This window comes from Bubalus bubalis, chromosome 12 (genome assembly GCF_019923935.1).
Source record: "Bubalus bubalis isolate 160015118507 breed Murrah chromosome 12, NDDB_SH_1, whole genome shotgun sequence".
Taxonomy (NCBI): domain Eukaryota; kingdom Metazoa; phylum Chordata; class Mammalia; order Artiodactyla; family Bovidae; genus Bubalus; species Bubalus bubalis.
In genome coordinates, this window is record NC_059168.1 from 98,830,309 (window position 1) to 98,856,156 (window position 25,848).

The following is a 25,848-nucleotide window of genomic DNA, read 5'->3' on the forward strand; positions in this document are numbered from 1 at the left end:
GTGCTGAAGGCACGCACTGGGGTCAAGGGCAGAAGCTTGGGGGATGGGCAGAGTTGCTCTCAGATCCTAGCTCTGCCCTGTACTTGATGTGATCCTCGGTCCCCTCATTTTATACAGTTAGGATGGGGTTGGAAACCTCACAGGATGGTTCTGGGGCTTCCTTAGCTTTTGCTGGTAGGTGCTCCACTCCAGCAGTGGGCCTGGTTCCTGGTAATCAGTCAATCATCTGTCTTCCTCTTGGACCAGTGAGGCTCGTGCTGGGCCAACGTGGGCGCCGGGGCAGGGGTCTTTGGTGAAGAAAAAGGGTCATTGTGTCTGATCTTGGCCTTAACAATGAGGACTTAGCTGTTGCTTGGGCAACTCCTCAGGAATATGCCAGTCTTTCCTCCTTACATGGACTTTGACCCCCGCCCAGGTGACCTCGGGAGTGAGTCAGGAGTTTTCCTTTCTGCCTCTGTCGTGGGATTTTTGGTGGGCTGTGCCCTCCCTGCCACACCCTCCTGTATTTCAGGAATGGAGGTCTCCCTCACCTGTCTGGTCTGGTACCTCTCCCACAGTGCCCCCACCTCAGCCCTGGGGTAGCCCAGCCCCCCATCTGGAGCTGGTTAGCTTTTGGGAAAAAACAGCCATGTGGAAACACCACCCACCCACTTCCCAAAGCCTGAGCTGAATTGAATGGACAAATCACGGGGAGGCCCAGCCCCACCCCTTCCCCCAACCCGGGCTCTTTGCTCCAACTTAAAACCACACTGGTGGCCTTTTCTCTGATTATAACAGCAATTTTGAAAACTTTTTTTTTTGAAAACTTGACATTCAAAAAATAAAAAATACCTTCATATTCCACCCAGAACAGCTCCTGCTAACAAACAGTTTGTGGCACTTGCCAAGCGTCCAGGAGGTATTCCTGCTCTCCCCAAAACTGCAGATGGGAAAGTAAGGCCAGGGGCACGGGTAGCAACCTGATCAGGCTACTGGTGTGTGTGGGGGGGTTCCCCAAGAGTTGCTGGCCAAGCACTACAGGAAGACCCTCGCTGTGTTCCTGGCACACGGCGGCGGGTCTCTCTCAGGATCTGTGGGGCAGCCAATTGGGAAGGGGCTGCAACAGCTGGGATCACGCCCTGCTGCGAGGGAGCTGAGTCTTGGCTGTGTTTCCCCAAAGGGTTCTCTCATGTGTCTTCCTCACCAGCCTGTCCCCGGGGTCCCTCATACCCTCTAGCCTCAGAAGCCTGCGGGGGGTGGGGGGGGCACGGGGGGGCACCCCTCCCCCAGCTCTCTGCTCTGGGGAAGCAGGGCCCAGGCAGCTAATCCCAGTGTGGTGTCCCAGAAAGCAGTACTTGACTCAGGACCAAGGCCCCCAGGGGCTGAGCTGTGTCCCCACGCTCACTCCCGAGACACTCTGTCCCTTTGCCATTCAGAAAGTGTCACTTCGGGGAAGTCCAGTGGCTGGTTTTCAGAAGCAGCAGCCAGTTTTCAGAATGGCCCTGTCAGCTGCTGAGCAGGGCTGGCTGGAAGGGTGGGTGTGCTGACCGCCAGCCTCAGACACCAACACCTCGGGCCTGGGGGTGGAGAACAGGGAGCCTGGCTTCCTTCGCCCTCATTCTGAAGGCCCAGCCCCCACTCCATGCCAGTAGATCCCCCTTATCTTCTACTTTCCTCAGAGCTGCAGACAGATCTATAATCCTCTCAGGACCTAGAGAGTCTCAGGGAATCAAGGGTGGGGGTGGACACTCCTCCCCCAGGCCCTCTTCCACCTTTGGAATGCAAAGTCGCTCAGAGCCTGTCTGCTGGCCTACAGAGACCCACCCCACATTCCAGCTCATCCCACGTTGCCACTGGTGGCCTCAGTTCAGTTCAGTCGCTCAGTCGTGTCCAACTCTTTGTGACCCCATGGACTGTCGCACCGTCTAAGCTGGTGGCCTGGGCACTGTCTGATCCTTGCCCAGGAGAGGGGCAGGCGTGGGTCGGACGGTCCAGTCAGTGGCGGCCCCTGGACTGGGACTCAGGTGTCCTCCTGCCTGCCGGGACCCTGCTGGGACACAACTTGTAGGCACCTTGTAAACAGCCAGCAGGAGTGGTTTCTGAAAAGAAATTGAAAGTGGACAGTTCTGGTAGAAGCCTTTAGAGATCAGGACTGGCTAATCCTGGATTAGCTGCGGGGTGGGGCGAGGGATGGCCCCAGGGTGTGCGGCAGCGACAAGGGCGGCCCCACCCAAGGACAGAAGTGAGACAGGGGGGTGGTGTGGAGAAGGGGTGGGGGTTACGTTGGGTTTTCTCTGGGTGAGGCCAGGGAAGGTTATGGGAGGCCAGGATTCGGGTTTTCTCTGGGCAGGGAAGGGTTAAACGTTCTTGGGCTTCCTAGGCTCTCGCCCCTCCCCTCCTGAACTTCCTCTCCAGCCTTGGCCTCGGAACCCAGAGCCACCAGCCACCCTTGCGCCCTGCCCCGGGTCATCATGGCCTGCCTGAGTCCCTCACAGCTCCAGAAGGTAGGGGCCTGCTGGTTGGGAGACCCCGAGGGTCAGATAAATATAAGGGGCCCCTCAAAACTTGAGCTAGTCCAGGAAACTCGACCCCGCCCCGTTGTATTTCTGAAAAGGAAACTGAAGCCCAGAGTGGTCGGTTCACAGGCACGACCCCTAACTTCTGCACACACAGCCAGGGGCCGTCCAGGCCACCGCACCCGCGGTGGTGGGGGAACGTGTAGGTAACAATACCAGACTAAAACACAGGGTCTTGAGAGCTGGGGGTGGGGGCGGGGGCGAAGATCTGGGAAGGGGCGGGCCCGACGAGGGCGCGGGCCCGCTGATCCCACCCCTAACCCAAGGCGCTTGGCTGCGGAACCAGCCGCGGGCGTTCCAGCGTGCCTGTATGCTAAGTCGCTTCAGTCTTGTCCCACTCTTTGCCACCCTACGGACTGTCTCCCCCCAGGCTCCTCTGTCCATGGGATTCTCCAGGCAAAACTACTGGAGTGGGTTGACATGCCCTCCTCCAGAGGAGGACTAGGGATCCGACCTGCGTCAATTAAGTCTCCTGCATTGCCAGGCGGGTTCTTTACCACTAGCGCCACCTGGAAAGAGCTAAGCCTTGGGAATTAGAGCGACGGAGACCTTTGAAAAAACCTGACCCTTGTGGTTTGATCCTGGTGGCAAGAGGAAAATGCAAAAAAAAAAAAAAAATTACAGAAAATCTCAAAAAAGAAAATTAAAACATTCCATACCTTTTCTTGAAGAAGGAAATGGCAACCCACCCCAGTATTCTTGCCTGAAGAATCCCACGGACAGAGGAGCCTGGTGAGCCGCACAGTCCATAGGGCCGCAAAGAGTCGGACAGGACTGAAGCGACTGAGCACGCACGCACGCATACATTCCCTGCGCTGAGACAATATTTTTGTATACAGCCCTTGAATCGCTGAAAGGTCCGGGGAATTCCCCGGTGGTGCCGTCGTTAAGACTTGGCCTTTCCACTGCAGAGGGCACAGGTTTGATGCCAGGACTTGGAATTAAGATCCCGGAAGCCGCACTGTGGGGCCGAATAAAATAAAAGGCCCATCACAGCTGTTGTGTCTGACTAGGTTGTGTCCGACTCTTTGTGACCCCATGGACTGCAGCACACCAGGCTTCCCTGTTCTTCACTATATCCTGGAGTTTGCTCAAACTTATGTCCCTTGAGTTGGTGATGCCATCCAACCATCTCATCCTCTGTCATTCCCTTCTCCTCCTGCCTTCAATCTTTCCCAGCATCAGGATCTTTTCTAATGAGTCAGCTGTTTGTATTAGATGGCCAAAGTATTGGAGCTTCAGCTTCAGCATCAGTCCTTCCAATGAACATTCAGGGTTGGCTTCCTTTAGGATTGGTTGATCTCCTTGCTGTCCAAGGGACTCTCAAGAGTCTTCTCTAGCACAATTCAAAACCATCAATTCTTGGGTGCTCAGCCTTCTTTATGGTCCAACTCTTACATCCAAACGTGACTACTGGAAAAACCATAGATTTGACTAGACGGACCTTTGTCCGCAAAGTGATGTCTCTGCTTTTTAACATACTGTCTAGGTTTGTCATTGCTTTTCTTCCAAGGAGCAAACATCTTTTAATTTCATGGTTGTAGTCACCATCCACAGTGATTTTGGAGCCCAAGAAAATAAAATATGTCATGGTTTCCACTTTTTCCCCTTCTATTTGCAAAGAAGTCATAGGACTGACTGGATGCCATTGATCTTAGTTTTTTGAACGTTGAGGGTTAAGGAGAAGGGGATGACAGAAGAGGAAACGGTTACATGGCATCACTGACTCAATGGACATGAATTTGAGCAAGCTCCTGGAGATGGAGAAGGACAGGGAAGCTTGGTGTGCTGCAGTCCATGGGATCACAAGGAGTCTGACACGACTGAGGAACTGATTAGCAAATCTTGATTCCAGCTTGTGATTCATCCAGCTTGGCATTTCACATGATGAAGCAACAGTTAGAACTGGACATGGAACAACAGACTGGTTCCAAATAGGAAAAGGAATACATCCAGGCTGTATATTGTCACCCTGTTTATTTAACATATATGCAGAGAACATCATGAGAAACGCTGGACTGGAAGAACCACAAGCTGGAATCAAGATTGCCAGGAGAAATATCAATAACCTCAGGTATGCAGATGACACCACCCTTATGGCAGAAAGTGAAGAGGAACTAAAAAGCCTCTTGATGGAGGTGAAAGTGGAGAGTGAAAAAGTTGGCTTAAAGCTCAACATTCAGAAAACGAAGATCATGGCATCCGGTCCCATCACTTCATGTCAAATAGATGGGGAAACAGTGGCTGACTTTATTTTTCTAGGCTCCAAAATCACTGCAGATGGTGACTGCAGCCATGAAATTAAAAGACGCTTACTCCTTGGAAGGAAAGTTATGACCAACCTAGAGAGCATATTCAAAAGCAGAGACATTACTTTGCCAACAAAGTTTCGTCTAGTCAACGCTATGGTTTTTCCTGTGGTCATGTATGGATGTGAGAGTTGGACTGTGAACAAAGCTGAGCACCAAAGAATTGATGCTTTTGAACTGTGGTGTTGGAGAAGACTCTTGAGAGTCCCTTGGACTGCAAGGAGATCCAACCAGTCCATCCTAAAAGAGATCAGTCCTGGGTGTTCATTGGAAGAACTGATGTTGAAGCTGAAACTCCAATACTTTGGCCACCTGATGAGAAGAGCTGACTCATTGGAAAAGACCCTGATGCTGGGAAAGATTGAGGGCAGGAGGAGAAGGCGACAACAGAGGATGAGATAGCTGGATGGCATCACTGACTCAATGGACATAGGTTTGGGTGAACTCCGGGAATTGGTGATGGACAGGGAGGCCTAGTGTGCTGCCATTCATGGGGTTGCAAAGAGTTGGACACGACTGAGTGACTAACACCCAAAAAAGATGTCTTTTTCATTATAGGGGACTGGAATGCAAAAGTAGGAAGTCAAGAAACACTTGGAGTAACAGGCAAATTTGGCCTTGGAATATGGAATGAAGCAGGGCAAAGACTAATAGAGTTTTGCCAAGAAAATGCACTGGTCATAACAAACACCCTCTTCCAACAACACAAGAGAAGACTCTATACATGGACATCACCAGATGGTCAACACTGAAATCAGATTGATTATATTCTTTGCAGCCAAAGATGGAGAAGCTCTATACAGTCAGCAAAAAGAAGACCAGGAGCTGACTGTGGCTCAGACCATGAACTCCTTATTGCCAAATTCAGACTTAAATTGAAGAAAGTAGGGAAAACCACTAGACCATTCAGGTATGACCTAAATCAAATCCCTTATGATTATGCAGTGGGAGTGAGAAATAGATTTAAGGGCCTAGATCTGATAGATAGAGTGCCTGATGAACTATGGAATGAGGTTCGTGACATTGTACAGGAGACAGGGATCAAGACCATCCCCATGGAAAAGAAATGCAAAATGGCTGCCTGGGGAGGCCTTACAAATAGCTGTGAAAAGAAGAGAAGCGAAAAGCAAAGGAGAAAAGGAAAGATATAAGCATCTGAATGCAGAGTTCCAAAGAATAGCAAGAAGAGATAAGAAAGCCTTCTTCAGCGATCAATGCAAAGAAATAGAGGAAAACAACAGAATGGGAAAGACTAGGGATCTCTTCAAGAAAATCAGAGATACCAAAGGAACATTTCATGCAAAGATGGGCTTGATAAAGGACAGAAATGGTATGGACCTAACAGAAGCAGAAGATATTAAGAAGAGATGGCAAGAATACACAGAAGAACTGTACAAAAAAGATCTTCATGACCCAGATAATCACGATGGTGTGATCACTGACCTAGAGCCAGACATCCTGGAATGTGAAGTCAAGTGGGCCTTAGAAAGCATCACTACCAACAAAGCTAGTGGAGGTGATGGAATGCCAGTTGAGCTATTTCAAATCCTGAAAGATGATGCTGTGAAAGTGCTGCACTCAATATGCCAGCAAATTTGGAAAACTCAGCAGGGGCCACAGGACTGGAAAAAGTCAGTTTTCATTCCAATCCCAAAGAAAGGCAATGCCAAAGAATGCTCAAACTACCGCACAATTGCACTCATCTCACACGCTAGTAAAGTAATGCTCAAAATTCTCCAAGCCAGGCTTCAGCAATACATGAACCGTGAACTTCCTGATGTGCAAGCTGGTTTTAGAAAAGGCAGAGGAACCAGAGATCAAATTGCCAACATCCGGTGGATCATGGAAAAAGCAAGAGAGTTTCAGAAAAACATCTATTTCTGCTTTATTGACTATGCCAAAGCCTTTGACTGTGTGGATCACAATCAACTGTGGGAAATTCTGAAAGAGATGGGAATACCAGACCACCTGACCTGCCTCTTGAGAAATCTGTATGCAGGTCAGGGAGCAACAGTTAGAACTGGCCATGGAACAACAGACTGGTTCCAAATAGGAAAAGGAGTACATCCAGGCTGTATATTATCACCCTGCTTATTTAACTTCTATGCAGAGTACATCATGAGAAACGCTGGACTGGAAGAAGCACAAGCTGGAATCAAGATTGCCGGGAGAAATATCAATAACCTCAGATATGCAGATAACACCACCCTTATGGCAGAAAGTGAAGAGGAACTAAAAAGCCTCTTGATGGAGGTGAAAGTGGAGAGTGAAAAAGTTGGCTTAAAGCTCAACATTCAGAAAACGAAGATCATGGCATCCGGTCCCATCACTTCATGGGAAATAGATGGGGAAACAGTGGAAACAGTGTCAGACTTTATTTTTGGGGCTCCAAAATCACTGCAGATGGTGACTGCAGCCATGAAATTAAAAGACGCTTACTCCTTGGAAGGAAAGTTATGACCAACCTAGATAGCATATTCAAAAGCAGAGACATTCCTTTGCCAACAAAGGTTCATCTAGTCAAGGCTATGGTTTTTCCAGTGGTCATGTATGGATGTGAGAGTTGGACTGTGAAGAAGGCTGAGCACCGAAGAATTGATGCTTTTGAACTGTGGTGTTGGAGAAGACTCTTGAGAGTCCCTTGGACTGCAAGGAGATCCAACCAGTCCATTCTGAAGGAGATCAGCCCTGGGATTTCTTTGGAAGGAATGATGCTAAAGCTGAAACTCCAGTACTTTGGCCACCTCATGTGAAGAGTTGACTCATTGGAAAAGACTCTGATGCTGGGAGGGATTGGGGGCAAGAGGAGAAGGGGACGACAGAGGATGAGATGGCTGGATGGCATCACTGACTCGATGGACGTGAGTCTCAGTGAACTCCGAGAGTTGGTGATGGACAGGGAGGCCTGGCGTGCTGCGATTCATGGGGTCGCAAAGAGTCGGACACGACTGAGCGACTGATCTGATCTGATCTGATCTGGGTGACTGAACTGAACTGAACTGATTCTTTATATAAGTTACATAAGCAGGGTGACAATATACAGCCTTGACATGCTCCTTTCCCAATTTGGAACCAGTCTGTTGTTCCATGTCCAGTTCTAATTGTTGCTTCTTGACCTGCATACAGATTTCTCAGGAGGCAGGTAAGGTGGTCTGGTATCCTCATCTCTTTAAAAGTTTTCCACAGTTTGTTGTGATCAACACAGTCAAAGGCTTTAGTGTGGTCGATAAAGCAGAAGTAGATGTTTTTCTGGAATTCCTTTGCTTTTTCTATGATCCAACAGATGTTGGCCATTTGATTTCTGGTTCCTCTGCCTTTTCTAAATCCAGTTTATACATCTGGAAGTTCTTGGTTCGCAGACTATTGAAGTCTAGCTTGAAGAATTCTGAGCATTACCTTTCTAGCGTGTGAAATGAACACAACTGTATGATAGTTTGAATATTCATAGGCATTGCCTTTCTTTGGGATTGGAATGAAAACTGACCTTTTCCAGTCCTGTGGCTATTGCTGAGTTTTCCAAATTTGCTGGCATTTTGAGTGCAGCACTTTCACAGCATCATCTTTTAGAATTTGAAGTAGCTCATCTGAAATTCCGTCACCTCCACTAGCTTTGTTCATGTAATGCTTGCTAAGGCCCACTCGACTTTGCATTCCAGAATGTCTGGCTCTAGGTACATGACCACACCATCGTGATTATCTGGGCCATTAAGAACTTTTTTGTATAGTTCTTCCGTGTATTCTTACAGATGGTAGAAATGCCCATTCAACATGTTTCCCCAAGCTTCTCCTATGTGCCAGGCACAGTACTGGGACTTAGAACTCCTGCTGTCCCTTGGGCCTTCACGAAGCCCTCTGTGGAGGGACAGGTGTGACCCCACTGGACAGCATTTGCCCAAGTTCTCGCAAATTAGAATACTTATTTGTATTTGGCGTTTTTTGTTGTTCTTGTTCAGTCACTTAGTCATGTCCAACTCTTTGCAGCCTCATGGATCACAGCATACCATGCTGGCCTGTCCTTCACTCTCTCCCAGCGTTTGCTCAAACTCATGTGCATTGTGTCACTGATGCCATCCAACCACCTCATCCTCTGTCACCCACTTCTCTTCCTGCCCTCAGTCTTTCCCAGCATCAAGGTCTCTTCCAGTGAGCCGGCTCTTCAGTACATTTATTTATTTAGCTGGGCTGGGTTTTCGTCGAAGCACTTGTGATCTTTTATCTTCCTTTCGGTATATGGGATGGTTAGTTGTAGCATGTGAACACTTAGTTCTGGCATGTGGGATCTAATTCCCCCTGCATTGGGAGCAGCAGGGAGTCTTAGCTACTGAACCACCAGGGAACTCCCATGACTTCTTTTTCTAATCTCACAATATATCTAGAACACATTCCCATGCCAGTAAATATTTTTCTATCACCTGTATTATACTCCAGGGAGATAAAGCATATTTTGTGTAATAGAGTCCCCTGTATACTGGTCTATTGGATGTCTGTCTCCTTTCTTAGACCAGGTCTGGGAGGCAGGCATCATGGATGGCTTGTTCATGACTGAATCTCCAGCTCCTAAAGCCACGTCTGGTGCACGGTAGATGTACAGTCAATGTTGGCTGGATAAAGAATGAGGTTGTATCCCCATGTGACTCAAGCCCACTGGAGGGTTACAGTGGGGACATCTCTGCTTCCACTCCCCTTCATTCAAGCAGCCAACACTCACTGCCCTTCACTGGACATAGGCGCCATGGCCAGGGAGGCGGGCGGAGCAACGAACAGGACGCTAGGTCCTGCCTTCAGACAGCTTCTGGTTTGGGGAGGGGTCAAATCAGTCCTCACAAAGAGCGTTTGAGGGTCGGGGGAAGCCTGAGTCTCCTGCCTTTCTGCCTGCAGTTTCAGGAGGATGGATTCCTAGTGCTGGAAGGGTTCTTATCTGCAGACGAGTGTGAGGCCATGCAACGGAGGATTGATGAGATCGTGGCCGAGATGGATGTCCCTCTCCACTGTCGCACGGAATTTTCTACCCAGGAGGAGGAGCAGCTGCGAGCCCAGGTAGGTGCCTGCAGCAGGTGGGGATGGGACCTGGTCTCTGATGGGCGATGAAGCCTGGAAACATCAGGTCCCAAGGCCCATGGGTTCATTTTTCTGGCCTTGCAGCACTGCTCAGCTCTTAGTTCCCCAACCAGGGATAGAACCTGTACCCCCTGAAGTGGAAGCTCAGACTCTTAACCACGAGCCTCCAGGGGAGTCCCCCCATCAGCTCATTCTGACACTGAGTCAGGCCTTGAACTTTCTCAAGGCACCAGACTGTGTCTTATTTGCCTATTTCCTTCACTCCCTACTATGAATTTATAAAGTCAACATTATTGCCGCCATTTGACAGATAAATTAAGGATAATTGAAGTTCAGTTCACATGCCCCAGACTACACAGTTAATCACTAATAGAGCCAGAACTTGAACCCAGATTTGCCTGATACCAAGTTCATGTTGTCACTGCTCTGCTGTGCTTCCTTAGAAGGTTTCCTGCCACAAAGCACCACTTTGTGGCCACAACCCAAAACAAATGATTTTGATGGGCCTACCCAGGTAAGTCATCCCCCAGTGAGACTAGGAGCTCTGCTTGTCCTGCCCCTCCACCTGACTCCACCCCGGTGACCTAATGGGACTCAGTACAGTTTGAGATGGATAAGTTGAGACCCAGGGGTTCTCCCACACAGTTCTTGTAACCTTTCATAGCCTGATTTTATGAGCCTGCCTGCTGCTGGGCCCTCAAGCCAAAGCTGCCCAGGGACTTTCCTGGTGGGTCCAGTGGCTAAGACTTTACACTCTCAGTGCAGGGGGCCCAGGTTCCATCCCTGGTCAGAAATCTAGATCCCACATGCTGCAACTAAAGAATGGCTTGCTGCAGTAAACATGGAAGATTCTGCATGCCACAACTAAACACCCGGCACAGCCAAGTATATACATTCAGTTCAGTTCAGTCGCTCAGTCGTGTCCAACTCTTTGCGACCCCATGAACCGCAGCATGCCAGCCCTCCCTGTCTATCACCGACTCCCGGAGTTCACCCAAAGCCATGTCCATTGAGTCGGTGATGCCATGCAACCATCTCATCCTCTGTTGTCCCCTTCTCCTCCTGCCCTCAATCTTTCCCAGCATCAGGGTCTTTTCAAGTGAGTCAGCTCTTTGCATCAGGTGGCCAAAGTATTGGAGTTTCAGCTTCAACATTAGTCCTTCCAATGAACACCCAGGACTGATCTCCTTAAGGATGGACTGGTTGGATCTCCTTGCAGTCCAAGGGACTCTCAAGAGTCTTCTCCAACCCCACAGTGCAAAAGCATCAATTCTTCAGCACTCAGCTTTCTTTATAGTCCAACTCTCACATCCATACATAACCACCGGAAAAAACATAGCCTTGACTAGACAGACCTTTGTCGGCAAAGTAATGTCTCTACTTCTTAATATGCTGTCCAGGTTGGTCATAACTTTCCTTCCAAGGAGTAAGTATTTTTTAATTTCATGGCTTCAGTCACTATCTGCAGTGATTTTGGAGCCTAGAAAAATAAAGTCAGCCACTGTTTCCACTGTTTCCCCATCTATTTCCCATGAAGTGATGGGACCGGATGCCATGATCTTCGTTTTCTGAATGTTGAGCTTTAAGCCAACTTTTTCACTCTCCTCTTTCACTTTCATCAAGAGGCTCTTTAGTTCTTCACTTTCTGCCATAAGGGTGGTGTCATCTGCATATCTGAGGTTATTGATATTTCTCCTGGCAATCTTGATTCCAGCTTGTGCTTCCTCCAGCCCAGCGTTTCTCATGATGTACTCTGCATATAATAAATATACTAACAACAACAAAACAAGCTGTGGTCCAGGCTCAGTAATGGGGGCTCACGCTTACTCATGGCAATGAGCTTCTGCCATCTGGTGGGCATAAAGGGAATTACAGTGACTGGAAGGCTTACTTCGCAGAGAATGGGGAGTTGAGAAGGAAAGGGGGTTTATAGGATGACAGCTTTGCTCCCAACAGTAGGTTTCATTTGGCTGTACTGGTATCCAGTATATCCTCAATATTCACTACTGATACTGTGAAAGACTTTGAAATGGATGTTTAAAAAAGATCGGCAGGTGTCCTGTTCAGCTCTTCTTTCCAGCTTACCTGCACTTTTCATTGTTTTTTAAGTTGACAATCCTGCAAGTTTTGTGATAACTCAGTGATACTTGTCCATAGAAATGGGCATGAACTGGGTCTGGCAGGATGCAATTATTGATCGCCCCTGTGGCTATATCAGTTTTGCATTGATCTGTAAATTCATTTCAGCGTTTCTCGGTGCCTATATTTGTATGGTTCTTGAAATTCTCCTTTGAACATGTTGCTGGTTCCTCTGTGAATTACTGAGTTTAGTAACATCTTTGACATGCATGTAGCATCATTGTCTTTAATATTATTATCCATTATAAGATTGAGGGCAGGAGGAAAAGGGGACGACAGAAGATGAGATGGTTGGATGGCGTCACCAACTCAATGGACATGGGTTTGGGTGGACTCTGGGAGTTGGTGATGGACAGTGCTGTGGTTCATAGGGTCACAAAGAGTCGGACACGACTGAGCGACTGAACTGAACTAAACTGATGCTTCTGAGACTTGTTTCCCTCACCCTGATCCTAGTACAGAGGAACTGAGAATGTTGGAAAAAACCTTTCAGTTTTCAGTGGGAAGCTGAAAGTTTTCAAAGAACAACTATGAGTCACTGAGTTGAGCCAGGCAGCCACCTGTGATAGCAGATGTGTTCAGGTGAGTAAGAGGTGAGGCTCTGCCTCCTGGGAACCCAGGGAGGGGCATCACTCAACTGTCCTTAAGTCACCACGCGGGGAGGAAGATTATACATGTGTGTGTCGTGCATGTACAGCCTTCCTTCCATGGTGACATAGGCACAGTTGAGTGACACCAACGCCCTACTTGGAAGGAAGATCATGTGTATGTGTGCATCGTGTATGGGCTTGCCTGGTGGCTCAGACGTTAAAGAATCTGCCCGCGATTCGGGAGACCAGGGTTCAATCCCTGGGTCAGGAAGATCCCCTGGAGAAGGGAATGGCAACCCACTCCAGTATTCTTGCCTGGGAAATCCCATGGACAGAGGAGCCTGGCGGGCTACAGTCCATGGGGTTGCAAAGAGTTGGACACGACTGAGCAACTTACACTTTCACCTTTACTTTTCATTGAGTCTGTTCATATATATTGGAGAAGGCAATGGCAACTCACTCCAGTACTCTCACCTGGAAAATCCCATGGACAGAGGAGCCTGGTAGGCTCCTCGGCATGGTGATCATGTGTGACCAAAGCCACAAAGAAAACATGGGACATCTTCCTGGAGCATCATTTTCAGATGATGCTAAGAAATTTGAAATATGATATTAAAATTAACAAGGAGGAGTTATTAAGAAAAAGATTAGTAATAGCTTATATTTAGAGAGCATTTAGCCATGCTCTCACTGAGTGTTTTCTATAATAATAAAGGCAGATATTCACATGACACCATATTCCAAGGACTGTTCTAGAGTCTTATGTGTGTGTGTGTGTACACATGTGTGTGCGCATGTACATGCTCAGTCATGTCCGACTCTTTGTGACCCCATGAACTGTAGCCCACCAGGCTTCTCTGTCCATGGGATTTCCCAGGCAAGAATACTGGAGTGGGTTGCCATTTCCTTCTCCAGGAGATATTTCCCCACTCAGGCATTGAACCCACATCTCCTGCATTGGCAGGTGAATTCCTTACCACTGCGCCCCCTGGAAGCACAAGAATAATAAGGGGCAGATATTCACATGACACCACATTCCCAGCAGCTGTTCTTGTGCTTTATATATGTTGTTGTTGTTCAGTCACCAAGTAAACAGCATAATCCCTACAACACCCTGTGAGACAGGTGCCTTTAGTAGCCTGTGTGTTTTATGAGGAAACCAAACCCAGAGAGGTTCAGTAATGTGATTGTGGTCACAGCCCATCAGTGGCAGAGCTGGGATTTGAACTCCAGTATTCTAGCTCCAGGGTTTCCCAAGTGGCCCAAAGCTCCCTGGGAACCAGGCCTTTTTGATCATGCCATTATTGGGTATGAGTCATGTGATTTATTAAGAGGTTTCCAGGGGGACTTCCTGATGGTCCAGTGGTAAGATTCCATGCTCCCAATGCAGGGGGCCCAGGTTTGATCCCTGGTCAAGGAACTAGGATCCCACATTCTGCAACTAAGAGCCCACATACTGCGACTAGAAAAAAGATCCCACGTGTCACAATTAAGACCTGGTGCAGACAAATAAATAAATTAATTAATTAAAAAAAAGAGGTTTCTAAAAACTTCCGTGCTTGTAGCTTCAGACTGTGCTGTCAGGCCCTTGGGTTTCCAGTTTACCATCTGTGTTGCATTGAACAAGTCTGAGAAGCATCAGTGGAGTCTGCAGCTCTGTGCTAGGTGCAGGGTGGGGGGCCCTCTGAATCCTCTTCCCTCTCTGTCAGGCCCAACTGTGACCCCGGGATGCTCTCTCAGTCCCTCTGATGTCCCCTCTCCACAGGGCAGCACAGACTATTTCTTAAGCAGCGGTGACAAGATTCGATTCTTCTTTGAGAAAGGCGTCTTTGACAAACAAGGTTTGGAACTGGGGCCCTAGACTGGCTGGACTTGGGTGTTTGCCCCCCGGGGCTGGGGGGGTTGGTGCACTGAGACCAGCTGTCTGCGGGTAGCTGGACTCCAGTTCTTCTGCCTTGACCTGTTCTTTGTGCCACAGGAAATTTCCTGGTCCCACCGGAGAAATCCATCAACAAAATTGGCCATGGTAAGCAGGGGCTTGGGGGAACCTAAGGTCTGAAGAGTTGGGGGGAGCCTTCCTCCAAAGCACACAGTCAGTGAGTAGCCCAACAGATGGCATTTCTGGGTGCAGGCTCCCCCTTGGACCCTGCTCTCCACTCCTCAGTTATAAACAAGCAGAAAGCTCATGCACAGAAAATATCGAAGAACATCAAAGTGAAGCCTGATCCTGGGTGCGCAGGCCTAGGCCCGGGATGGGACTGGGGACTGGGGACTGGCTCTTCATCTCGCCTTTGTCCTGCAGCCCTACATGCTCTCGACCCCGTCTTCAGGCATGTCACACACTCCAGCAAGGTGCAGGTGAGCAGAGGTGTCGGCGAGGGCGGGCAGGTACGCCAGATGTGAGTGTGGGCAGGCTGGCTGTGTGACCTCTACCCCCTTCCAGGCTTTGGCCAGAAGTCTGGGCCTCCAGATGCCTGTGGTGGTGCAGAGCATGTATATCTTTAAGGTGAGTGCCCTGTCCTCCCCTGGCCTCAGTTTATCCTCTGTAAAATGGGCACAGTGCTTAAACCAGCCCCTCCATACTAGGGCCACAAGCTGTCTCCCTGAAGAATTACTACTCAGTGGGCAAGAGAACATGAAAATTGGTCTCCCCTGGTTAGGATGCCTGGCATTCCCTTGGCTCTCGGTTACAATTTAGCAGCAGAAGGGAAGGGGTCCCAAGGGCTGCCTCCTCCTTTTGTTGGCTATTGAAATGCCTTGCTCTCAGCTTTCAAGGCCCAGCTCGGTGCCACCTCCTCCAAGAAGCCTTCCAACTCCCTTGGGAAGAGAGGACCCATCTCTGACCCTGAAGCCTAGAGGCTCAACTGCTGGTCTGGGCCCCAGTTCCTCCCACTGCCCCTCACTTCTGCCTCCTAATTTTATTTTTGGTCACGTCAAGTCTTTATTGTGGCACACGGGCTCAGTAGTTGCAGCGTGTGGGCTTAGCTGCTCCGTGGCATGTGGAGTCTTAGTTCCCTGACCAGGGATCAAACCCACATCCTCTGCATTGAAAGGTGGGTTCTTAACCACCTGACCACTGGGGAAGTCCCCTGCCTTGTGTTCTTATTAGGCACGTGAGTCTTCTCTTCCCAGAGAAGTTTGAAGGTGTCTGAAGGCATATTCAGACTGGGAGCTCCCTGCCAGGCAGGGTTGTTTTTCTCTCTGCAGCCCTCCTGGGCTGGCACAGTAGGCGCTGGGTGCCAATGGGGAAGCCTGGGAGATAAACACCTGTGGCAGGGGCAGGAGCATCCCACTGAGATAACTCAGAGCAGCCCTCCTCCCCCCCCCCCCCCCCGCCCCCACCCTGCTCTCACCTGGCCCCTCCTCTCTCTTGCAGCAACCTCACTTCGGAGGTGAAGGTGAGCCAAGAGCAGGCTGGGGGCCCTGGCAAAGGTCCTGGCGGGAGATCTGGGACATCAATCATTGTCAGGGCCCCAGAGGGACCAGCCTCCTCTGCTGCTTCCAGAGTGAACTGGTGGGGCGGGAGGGGGGCGTGTCCAGGAGTCCTTGACACAGTGGTTCCCAAACCTGGTAGCAACCCCTTGTGGATTAGAAATACACATTCCTGGGCCCCATTCTCTGAGATCTTGAGGGAACCAAGGGCCTGGGAATCTGTATTTTACCAAGTTCCCTGGAGGGCTGATTCAGCCTAGAAATTGCTGATCTGATTACACACCTGCTGGAATCACAATTACCCTTTCCTGCCTCCCTCATGGATGATGATCCCCTTCTCTCACATACCTCCAGTGACAGAGGGCTCACTCCCCTGCAGGCAGCCCTTCCCTTCCTGCACAAGCCCGAGTCCTTCCTCTGTAAGGCCCCCTCCTCTCCACCAAGCCTAAGGACAGTCTCCCAAAGGGGGTGACCATCCTCTCTCTGAGCCATCTCTGCTTAACCTGGCACCCCCAGCTCCTTCTGCCTTTCCTCCTCCCAGTGTTTTGGGGCCCCAACCATTAGGACACCTTTGTTTGGACACTGGATTGTCAAAGTCCCTCTTAAAGTTTGGTGTTCAGAAAGCACACAGTTCCTCGGGAAAGGACTAGCACCCACTTTTGTTCTTATAGATTCAGTTCCTCTGTTGAGTGGTCCTCCCTGGTGGCCTGGGCCCCAGCATCATGCAGGGGGTGTTTACAAGGGGGATGCTGTGTCCGTCCCTTGCATTGCACCCAACTTCTCAGTCTTCAGCCCCTGGGGGCTTACACCGGGCCATCTGGTGGCCAAGTGCCCTCCGTGCCTAAGGACAGTGGCTTGATTACCTGCTGCAATGAAACAATAGCCGCTGCTTTCTAGGCTGCAGTTACAACGTTGAGCACATATTGGCTCATGGGCTTCTTCAGCAACCTCGCAGTTAGGTTGTCATAGGGACTGCTCTATGGTTTAGGAAATTGAAGTTTTGAGAGGTCATCTCTTGCCCAGAGTCTCCAGCCCAGGAAGTGGGGGGATTCTAACTGCTCCTGGGAGGACCAAGGACTGAGTAGAATTGGGGCCCAGGTGAGGCGGGGTGGGGCTTCTCACGCCCAGGCGGGCCTGCTGCAGTCGCCCCTCACCAGGACGCCTCCTTCCTGTACACGGAGCCCCTGGGTCGGGTGCTGGGCCTGTGGATTGCCCTGGAAGACGCCACGCTGGAGAACGGCTGCCTCTGGTTCATCCCTGGGTCCCACACAGGTGAGGCCACCTGCCTCTCCCTGGTCACTTGTTCTCACCCTCCACGACTGTACACATGTGTGCTCAATAGTGTTGGACTCTTTGCCACCCCGTGGACTGTAGCCCACCAGGCTCCTCTGTCCATGGGGTTTTTAAGGCAAGAATACTGGAGCAGGTTGCCATTTCCTACTCCAGGAGATCTTCCTAACCCAGGGATTGAACCCGTGTCTCCTGCATCTCCTGCATTAGCAGGCGGGTTCTTTACCACTGAGCCATCTGGGAAGCCCCCTGTCCCCATGGGAGAAGGACCTGGAAAAAAGAGAGGCTGAAGGCCCCACTTTGGCCTGCAGGTGGAGTGTCGAGAAGGATGGTCCGGGCCCCTGCTGGCTCGGCGCCTGGCACCAGCTTCCTCGGGTCGGAGCCAACCCGGGATAACAGCCTCTTTGTGCCCACACCAGTGCTGAGAGGTAGGGGGGTGCAGAGGGCAGGGAGCAGGGCCTGGAGGCCATGCCCAGGGGGTCTGTGCCTGCTCTGACCTGAGGGCCGGGGAGTCACAGCAGGAGGGAAGGTCGGGCGGGCGCTGCGAGGACTGAAAGCTGCGTGACCGACACCAGGGTCCCCCAGGCTGGGCTGGAATCCAGATACTGCTCCTTCCAGACTGTCTCTAAGAGCAAATGACTGAAACCCTCTGAGCCTCAGTTTCCCCAAACATCAAGTGGGGAAGCCAGTGAGATGTCATGTGTGAGATGGTGCACAAGTGCTCAGAAATCCTGGCTGTCAGCACACACTTCCTTTCGATTTTTGTATTAGTATTTATCTGGTTGCATTGGGTGTTAGTTGTGACGAGTGTGCTCAGGAGTTGAGCCATGCAGGCAGCTGCCTCGTGGCATGTGGAAGTCTTAGTTCCCCAGCCAGGGATTGAACTTGCATCCCCTGCATGGGAAGGCAGCTTCTTAACCACGGGACCACCAGGGAAGTCCCACACCCTTTCTTTTAGAAAAGGGAAACTGAGTTCCAACGCTGTGTTCCTGGGTGAGGCCCCAGCTGGCTTCTGCCTGGTTCTGGAAATGCCACAGAAAGCAATGCCACTGCCGAGGCTTGCGAGGGCACGGGCCACGGTGGAAGGACTTGATCCCGGGGCAACCCACGTCCAGCCACACAGCCTCCAACCTGGGGCAGACTCCAGGCCCCTGAGGTTGCCAGGATGAGGATGGGGACAAAGGCCATACCACCGCTTGAGGGAGGGGACTGCCCACCATGTCCCTTTCTGCCCCGAGTGCTCTCCTGACCTGCTGTGGCCCTGCCAGGGGCCCTCGTCCTGATCCACGGAGAAGTGGTTCACAAGAGCGAGCAGAACCTCTCTGACCACTCGCGCCAGGCCTACACTTTCCACCTCATGGAGGCTGCTGGCACCGTCTGGAGCCCAGATAACTGGTAGGTGGCAGGGCTGTTCTGTGCCCCAGACAGCTCCTGAACAGGCCTGCCCTGGAGGCCCTGGACAGTGCTTCTGGCCCAAGGTCTTCCCCCCTCCATCCTCTGCAGGCTCCAGCCGACCCCCGAGCTGCCCTTTCCCCCACTGTACACCTAAAGGCCCTCTCAGGGCAGGGACACGTCCGCTCTCGGGTGAAGCTACGGGCCACCAACACCAGCGCCTTGCCCGACCGCCTGGCCTCAACAGGGAAGCCACGTCTCTCCTCCAGGGATTTCCTCATGCTGGTGTCTCTGCAGACAGGCGGGCACGAGGTGGTAGCCTGGTAGCAGGAGCCCGGGCTGGGTGCCCTTCCTGACATCTCTCTCCGCTTTTCCCTACCCTAACACAACCTGCCCCGAGATGCAGCCTCACAGCCATGAAAAGGGTTCTCGCTTCTTTGCCGGCTTCTCAGTCTTCTCCCCTCTCGATGGAAGTCTTGGTTAGTATGGTGGGAGACACTGAATAAACACGACTTCCAAATGCAGCATCTTGATCCTCCTTTCTCAGGCCACCTTGCTGTCAAGATGAGAGCCCTGGTAAGAGGCATCCCATGTGGTCCAGCCCTGCCTGGTGAGGTACATGTGATGTGGGTAACAGGAAGTGACATTCAGTGGGCATTCTTGGCGCCAGGAGCTTGCTGTGCTTACTGACTGGATCCTCACCCCTTTCAGGCAGGCACTGTGTACAGAAGGAGCTGACATGTGGGAAGGTTAAGTGATCTAAGTCTCACAGCCGTTCAGGTGTTCGGCGAGGTTAGCTGGATGCAGGGCCTGTGCTCTGACCTCTATGCTCCCAGTTCTCCTTCTGGGGGGAAAGAGGACTGGAGTCTTAGATTCTGGTCGCTTTCCAGCTCAGTCCAGGCCCTTCTCTCTGGGCCCACCAAGGGGCTGGATTAGGGCCTCCACAGGTCCCTCTTTTTGGGCATGCTTGACAGGCACCCAGATCTGTAGGAACAATTACCAAATCCCAAACCTGCTTGGCTGGGGTCTGGTCCAGTGGTTGCAAATTGGGAGCCATTAGCCGATTTCACAACGCAGAAGTGTTCTGTCTGGGCCTCAGCATTAAAGCAAACAAACCAACCCACAACTTTTTAAAGCTGAGAGATTTCACATAACGATCCATGTCTCATTGAATGAGCAGGTCAATAGCCTGCGTCAAGAGTCTGGGCCTGTGGTCCAGCCTAGGTGACCGCTGGCTGGAGCTGGTCCTTACAGGCCCGTGTGCTCTTCCCTTCCCTTTCCCGCCCTCTCTCATTGTGTAACCTGTGTGGGTCTCGTCTCTGAGCGAGGAATTAGAGCCAAGGGGGCTGGTGAAGCTTACTGAGTGCTCAGACTCGCTCTGCTAGGGAAGCCAGGGGTAGGCATGCTCCAGCCTCAAGAGGCCTTAAGATTCTATGACCTTGACTTCCGACCCCTGCTGTATATGTGGACAAACTAAGGCCACCTGGGGAGTCAGGGGGGCAAAGCCAGTACTCATATACTCTGCACCCTAACATGGTGCTGCCTCCTTCAGCCAAGCAGTAGCGGCAGTCTGAGCAAAGGGAAGGGTTTGTTAACGCTTCTTTGAGGCCAGAAGGAATGTCTCAATACCCTCCTCTGAGAGAAAGGGCCTGCTGGTGAAGCCCAGGCAGAAGCACAAGCTCCCAGCGCTGGGCTGCTTGCTTCCAGCCTTGGTGGGGCAGAGTTCTCACCTCTTCCTGCTAGGTCTCTCCCTGTTAGGCTGGTGAGAAGTGGGCAGAACCTTTGAGAAACCTGCTGTGCTACCTTGTCACTGATGGGAAATGTTCATCCACTCAACGAAGGTCTGCTGAGTTCTGGCCACCTGCCAGGCTGTGTTGGCACTGGGGGATACAGTGGGGAACCACAGAGCTTGGACTCTGCCCTCAAGAGAGCGAGGCTGGAGCATGCCTACCCCTGGCTTCCCTAGCAGAGTGAGTCTGAGCACTCAGTAAGCTTCACCAGCCCCCTTGGCTCTAATTCCTCGCTCAGAGAAGAGACCCACACAGGTGTGGACATGACAGGAGGGCAAAGAGGTCTCAGGAGGAACTTGGACAAGGACCCTGTGCTGTCCAGCTTGTCCGTCATCAGCACCGCTCCGCCTGGCAGCAGAGGCCTTAAGGCAGGGTGGGGTTGGCTGAAACAGGGAGTCAGTCCAGGACCTGATCCTCTTCCTCCAGCCCTTCCAGGGGTGCAAGGAACAGATGCCCTCTCTCCCCCTCAGCTCTTCCTAAGCCAAATGGGAGAAACCACATGCACTTGGCTGTTTTCCTCTTGGACTCTCCTCCGAATGAAGCCAGAGGAGTAGGGTCATTCTACTCTCCAAGTACAACCCATATAACCTTTGGTTTGCTTGGCTTTTTGCTGAGCTAATGACTGGTCTTGGGTAACAAAGACACTGTCCCTCACTGATGTGGCCCTTTTGCACCTATGTGCAGGCCCTGGGCTGGACACCTCATTCATGTCACTTCACCAGAGTGAAGGTGAATATGGGATCTTATTATTCCCATCTTGCAGACAAGAGAACTGAGACCCAGAGGGATTAAGCGACTTGCACAGTTAAGAAGTGATTCAGCCAAGTATTCTGACCAAGAGTTGACACCAGAACCTGAAACGTTAACCCCTCTGCCCTACTGCCTCCAGAGTCTACTCTGGCCCCTCAAGGATTGCAAGGCAGGGGCCCCATAGCACACTCAAGCTCTATGAGCTAGCTGCTGCACTAGACTTTAAGCCTTTTTGCATTTTTAAATATCAGCAAAACTAAAACCAGGAGTGCTTTGATTTTTATTTTAAATCTGAATCAGTTGAAAAATTAAATCTGCTTCTTCCCATCTTGGCTCTTCAAGCCCAGGTGGCTGGCTGCTCTGGGGACCATTGGTCCTCCCCATGTCCCTGCTTCCTCCATCATTAATGCACAGCAGCTAGGCCATTAGCAATATCAAGAGGTACAGAGGCAAAAGGAGATTGTCTATCTGCGTAGTGTAGGCTTCCAGGAGGGATACGGTGCTGATGGATCCCAAAATCCAAGCATAACTGTAGTTCAGGTCCACTCCACTGTCAAAGATTAAGATCAGAGCTACAGAAATGATCTGGGCAAATATAGATGTCATGGTTCCCTCAAAAGTCTTTTTGGTTCCAGGCCAGCGAATCTCCCCCATGGTGCTGCCGAATATGGAGGCCACAGTGTCACCCACACCGACGGCCAGGACTCCTGCATAGGGCACTAGGGCCCTGGCTCCTCCTAAGCTACCCTTCTGTGTGCAGGGCCTGGGGACTAACCAGATGGGAAGAGACATGCCTAGGAGCAGGTAGATGTGGGTCAGGATGAGCGGCCCACTGTCTCGTTCATCCAGGAAGAGGGACAGAAGGCTTCGCAGGGTATGGCCCAGGGGCTTGATGCGGAAGTAGCGCACATACTCCAGGAAGATAAAGACAGCCAGACACACGGTGGCGGCCACGTAGAGCAGGGGCCGGTCCAAGATGATACCTGGGATGTAGGTGGCTACCACAATGAAGTGGAAATACTTTCGAGTGATGGTGGGGGCCTGGTGCTTCTTGGACTCAGAAGATGACCGCTTGGCATTCTGGTACAGAACCACCAGGCAGGCCACGGTGGCCAGCAGACACCAATAAGCTAGGAGGTAGACTCGGGTCTCTGTCTGGAAGAGGAATTGAAAAAGCCACAGCAGGGGGTTCCTGCGGATGAGGCGGTGCAGCCAGGGCAGGACGACACCAAGGCCCAGGACGCAGGTCATGAGGTGGAAGAAGATGGAAGAGGCCCAGGTGCCCGAGTCCATGAATACAAAGAGGGTGCTGAAGAAGATGCCCATGAGCACCATGCCTACCACCACCACGAGCAGGAAGAAGTCCAAGGGGTCCCCCTGGCTTTCCACCACAGTGAGAGAGCGCTTGATGAGCTGGTTGAGCATGAAGCTGATGCCACCCAGGACCAGCAGCGCCTCTCCAGGGGTGAAGCAGCGAGGCAGCAGGTACAGGAGGATCATGTTGAGGTACACGAAGATCAGCAGGGCCTCCAGGACCTCGATCACCTCGCCGACACTCAGCGAGTGCTTCATGATGTAAATGATGACGCCTCCAGCCAAGCCCGAGATGACACAGGTGTTGGTGGGCACCGGGCGAGTGATGCCCAGGGCCAATACTGAGGAGAAGAGGGCCACTGCCATGCCCGTGGCCGCCACCACAATTCCAAACCGCTCGAAATATGGGTTCCCCGCAGCCTGGCAGCGCTCCTTCATAACCAGTCCTAGCAAAGGCATGACCACCGAAGCGGGCAGTAGGCCGCTGTTCGCGGACATTCGGAACTGGAAGACCGCGCTTCCCTGCTGTAGGAGCCGGTCCCATTTGTACTGAACGTAGAAGGCCTGCACCGCGAGGGCCACGGCGCACCACGAGTATCGATCCCACACGGCTGCGTGGATGCTCAGCACCACTACGAACACCACGGCCGCCTCTGCCAGCACGGACCCACTCAGCGGAGCCCCGGACCCAGGGGTCGGGGGAGCGCACTCTCGGGTCATGTCTCTAGACTCCGGACCCACAGAAAACCGGGGTGACTAGGGATGCCTTGGACTCTGGCCCTTTAATCCCCGCCCGGCAGACAGCGGTATCTTCGCCTTGCCAGCACCTTCTTTCTCCGTTCTCCAGCTCCCTCCAGAAGGGAAGCTCCACTGTAGGCCACTCTATGCCGCCTGGGAGTTGGCGTCAGGCTATCCTCCACCACCTCCCACTCACGGCGTAGACGTCTCCCTTCCGCCACCTCCCTCACAGCCTCGGCCACGCTTGCCCGGGGTTCCTCACCTCTCCCGGCAACGCCATGTTGGCCCCGCCCCCGCAGCCACGTGACGAAAACCCAGTTCACGCCCTGGAAGCGCGCGGTCACGTGGGCGTGGCGTCTGGGGGCGGGGCTGGGGCGCGCGCGCGCGCGAAGATGGCGGCTGCCGCCGGCGGTCCGTGTGTGAGGTGCGGAGCGGGCCGAGTCGGCGGGGATGACTGAGGCGCGGGGTCCAAGCCAAGCGCAAGCCGGGGCGGGAGTTGAGGGCGAGATGTGGCGGCAGTGGCAGGGCGAAGGCCGGCTAGGTGTACGGGCGCCGGGACGGGAGGCGGTTACGGCCAAACGGTCCCCGCGCGCGGGGATATGAGGCGACTTCTGTAAAAGGGGGGCCGGTGCCTCCCCCTTCTCTAGGCTCCGGCCTCCCGTCTCCTCACCCGGCCCTTCTCCCCTGCCCTCTCCCGGCGGTGCGTCCCTCGGCGCCCCCTCCCCCCCTCCCCGCGCTTCCTGTCCGGTGTGACGCTCCCTCGAGGCGCGACGGGGCGCTTCGCGGTTGCCCCGGGGAGCCCCCACCCGGTCCCCGCCGCAGCCTCCCGTGCCCGGCGGGCTCTCCCCCGGTGCCCCCATGTGCTCTCGCATGGGGGTCTGTTTCGGGGAGTCGCGGAACCACCTCCTTGCGGTTTCCGCCCTCTTTTCGCCGCTCTTTCATTCATCCAGCTAGTCGTTTTCTCTTGCATTGATTCCTTCAGTCGGCATCCCGGGCGCTGTTACTGGGTTTTAAAAGGACAGGAAGAGAAAATATTAAAAAGACAGTTCTTACTAGCGTACTAGCGCCAAACCCTGGCGACGCGCTTTCTGGTTCTCCGCGTTATCTCCTTGAACTCCCACAACTCTTGGGGAGGCACCTTGTAATTTACAGATGACTCACAAACCCAACTCCCAACTGGAGTGTCCCACTCAAGCTTTAGCCGAATCGCCGCACTTCCATCTCTCACTTGCAGCTTCAAAGTGTTCTCCGTTCTCCCTTCCACGCGTCCCGCCCAACCGCCCCTGCCACTTTTTTTTCCCCTTGTTCCAGCAACGTTTCCCCACTTTTTTTGTCCTCTTCACTTCACTGCTGTAGCCTCAACACCCAGAAGAGCAGTAATAGACTCTCAGTAAATGTTTATTCCACTTGTCACTTCTTTCACCTCTCTGTTCGAGTGAGATTTTCATCTTTGGAATTTCCATTGAACTGCTTCTGAACTTTGTGAGAACCGGTTTGTTTCTTCCTCCTGCCGTTGTATCATGTCAGCTCTATGTCGGGCAGCATTGTGGTCACCGTGCTCTCCTTTTCTCAGGCTTATCTTACAGTCCTTGTGGATCTTGGGTAAAATTTAGCTCCTGCAGGGCAAGGCGGCTTCTTTAATGAAAGGGATTTTTACTTCCGTGGTATTTCCAGTCTCTTAGTTGCTTTCATCCAAAGGTTTCCAACCACGTGGATCTCTCTACTAATTATTTCCTATTTCTACTAACTCCAGCTTTTATAGAAGTGGAGTTCCATGTTGTCTGCTGGAACATTGGGCTGCAAGTCAGTAAATTTTTTGAATCTCACTTTTGAGGCAAATTATTTAATTTCTGTGCCTTAGTTTGTACTTACCTCAAATTTATTTACTTATTGTGCAAATAAATGACAGATACTGCAGCACTTATTTCATTTCTTGAAAGGATATGTAGAAGATGTTACCCTGAGGCTTGAATTGGACATCACAATTCCAGTCTTGTCTGTTGAGTCTTGAGAATCACCTGCTCAACCTCGAGGTCTCAGTTTGAGGTGAAGTCTTTCTTCAATCCCTGGTTCCTAGCGGTCACTGTCTTCTCTGACTCTTTTCTGTCCCATGTGGTTATATTCCTTGTAGTGTCTAATTGTTAGGGTCCTGCCCTTTGGTACTTTCTACTTTTTTGCTGATTGTGTTATGTTTAACATCCTTTATCATTCCCAACATTAAGTTTATGAGTGTCGTGAAGGTCTTATTTATTTGGCTTCCGTTATTCCTAGATCATAAATGTGTAGGAATTGAGCCAGTAACACTCATTTCCAGGATGATTCCCTTCCTGATAAGCTACTGTGTTCTCTCTTGTTCTGCCATGTCTTGGCACTTCTGCATGTAATATTTTTTTCTAGTTTTTCTGTTCCAGTTAGTTTGCAGATCTGAAAGGGACTCGGAGTGTTTTTTTTTTTCTTTTTAATTGATTTGTTAGTTTTTGCTCTGCTGGTC

At 51.6% G+C, this 25,848-nt stretch overlaps 3 protein-coding genes and 1 long non-coding RNA gene across 8 annotated transcripts in view; 2 read left to right on the top strand and 2 right to left on the bottom strand.

The window, feature by feature from the left end:
• Positions 1-1,142: 1,142 nt before the first annotated feature.
• On the bottom strand, positions 1,143-3,273 carry LOC123328662. Its single transcript, XR_006543653.2, has 2 exons — positions 3,215-3,273; positions 1,143-2,078 (listed from the first exon to the last, which is right to left on the bottom strand). It is a non-coding gene; the product is annotated as an uncharacterized LOC123328662 (long non-coding RNA).
• PHYHD1 (phytanoyl-CoA dioxygenase domain containing 1) lies at positions 2,327-19,289 on the top strand. Of its 3 annotated transcripts, none has more exons than XM_006065321.4 (11): positions 2,327-2,483; positions 9,743-9,901; positions 14,417-14,492; positions 14,630-14,677; positions 14,954-15,009; positions 15,095-15,157; positions 16,028-16,049; positions 17,227-17,355; positions 17,685-17,801; positions 18,642-18,768; positions 18,877-19,289. In XM_006065321.4, the coding sequence occupies exons 1-11, from the start codon at positions 2,451-2,453 to the stop codon at positions 18,920-18,922; spliced, it is 876 nt and encodes a 291-aa protein (XP_006065383.3). In that variant the 5' UTR covers positions 2,327-2,450; the 3' UTR covers positions 18,923-19,289. The 3 variants fall into 3 exon arrangements, with proteins under 3 accessions (XP_006065383.3, XP_045018264.1, XP_045018265.1); XM_045162329.1 differs by lacking the exon at positions 2,327-2,483 and adding an exon at positions 4,574-4,629; XM_045162330.1 differs by lacking the exon at positions 2,327-2,483 and adding an exon at positions 5,753-5,774.
• A 2,278-nt stretch (positions 19,290-21,567) lies between these two features.
• Positions 21,568-23,339, bottom strand: DOLK (dolichol kinase). Its single transcript, XM_006065323.3, has one exon. It carries the CDS (start codon positions 23,337-23,339, stop codon positions 21,723-21,725), a length of 1,617 nt encoding a protein of 538 aa, XP_006065385.1. The 3' UTR covers positions 21,568-21,722.
• Positions 23,340-23,635: 296 nt separating this feature from the next.
• Positions 23,636-25,848, top strand: part of NUP188 (nucleoporin 188) — a 42,830-nt gene continuing 40,617 nt past the window's right edge. For all 3 annotated transcript variants that reach the window (XM_025261803.3, XM_025261804.3, XM_025261805.3), the window contains exon 1: positions 23,636-23,781. In XM_025261803.3, coding sequence (XP_025117588.2) covers positions 23,636-23,781 — 146 coding nt within the window. The remainder of the gene's footprint in view (positions 23,782-25,848) is intronic.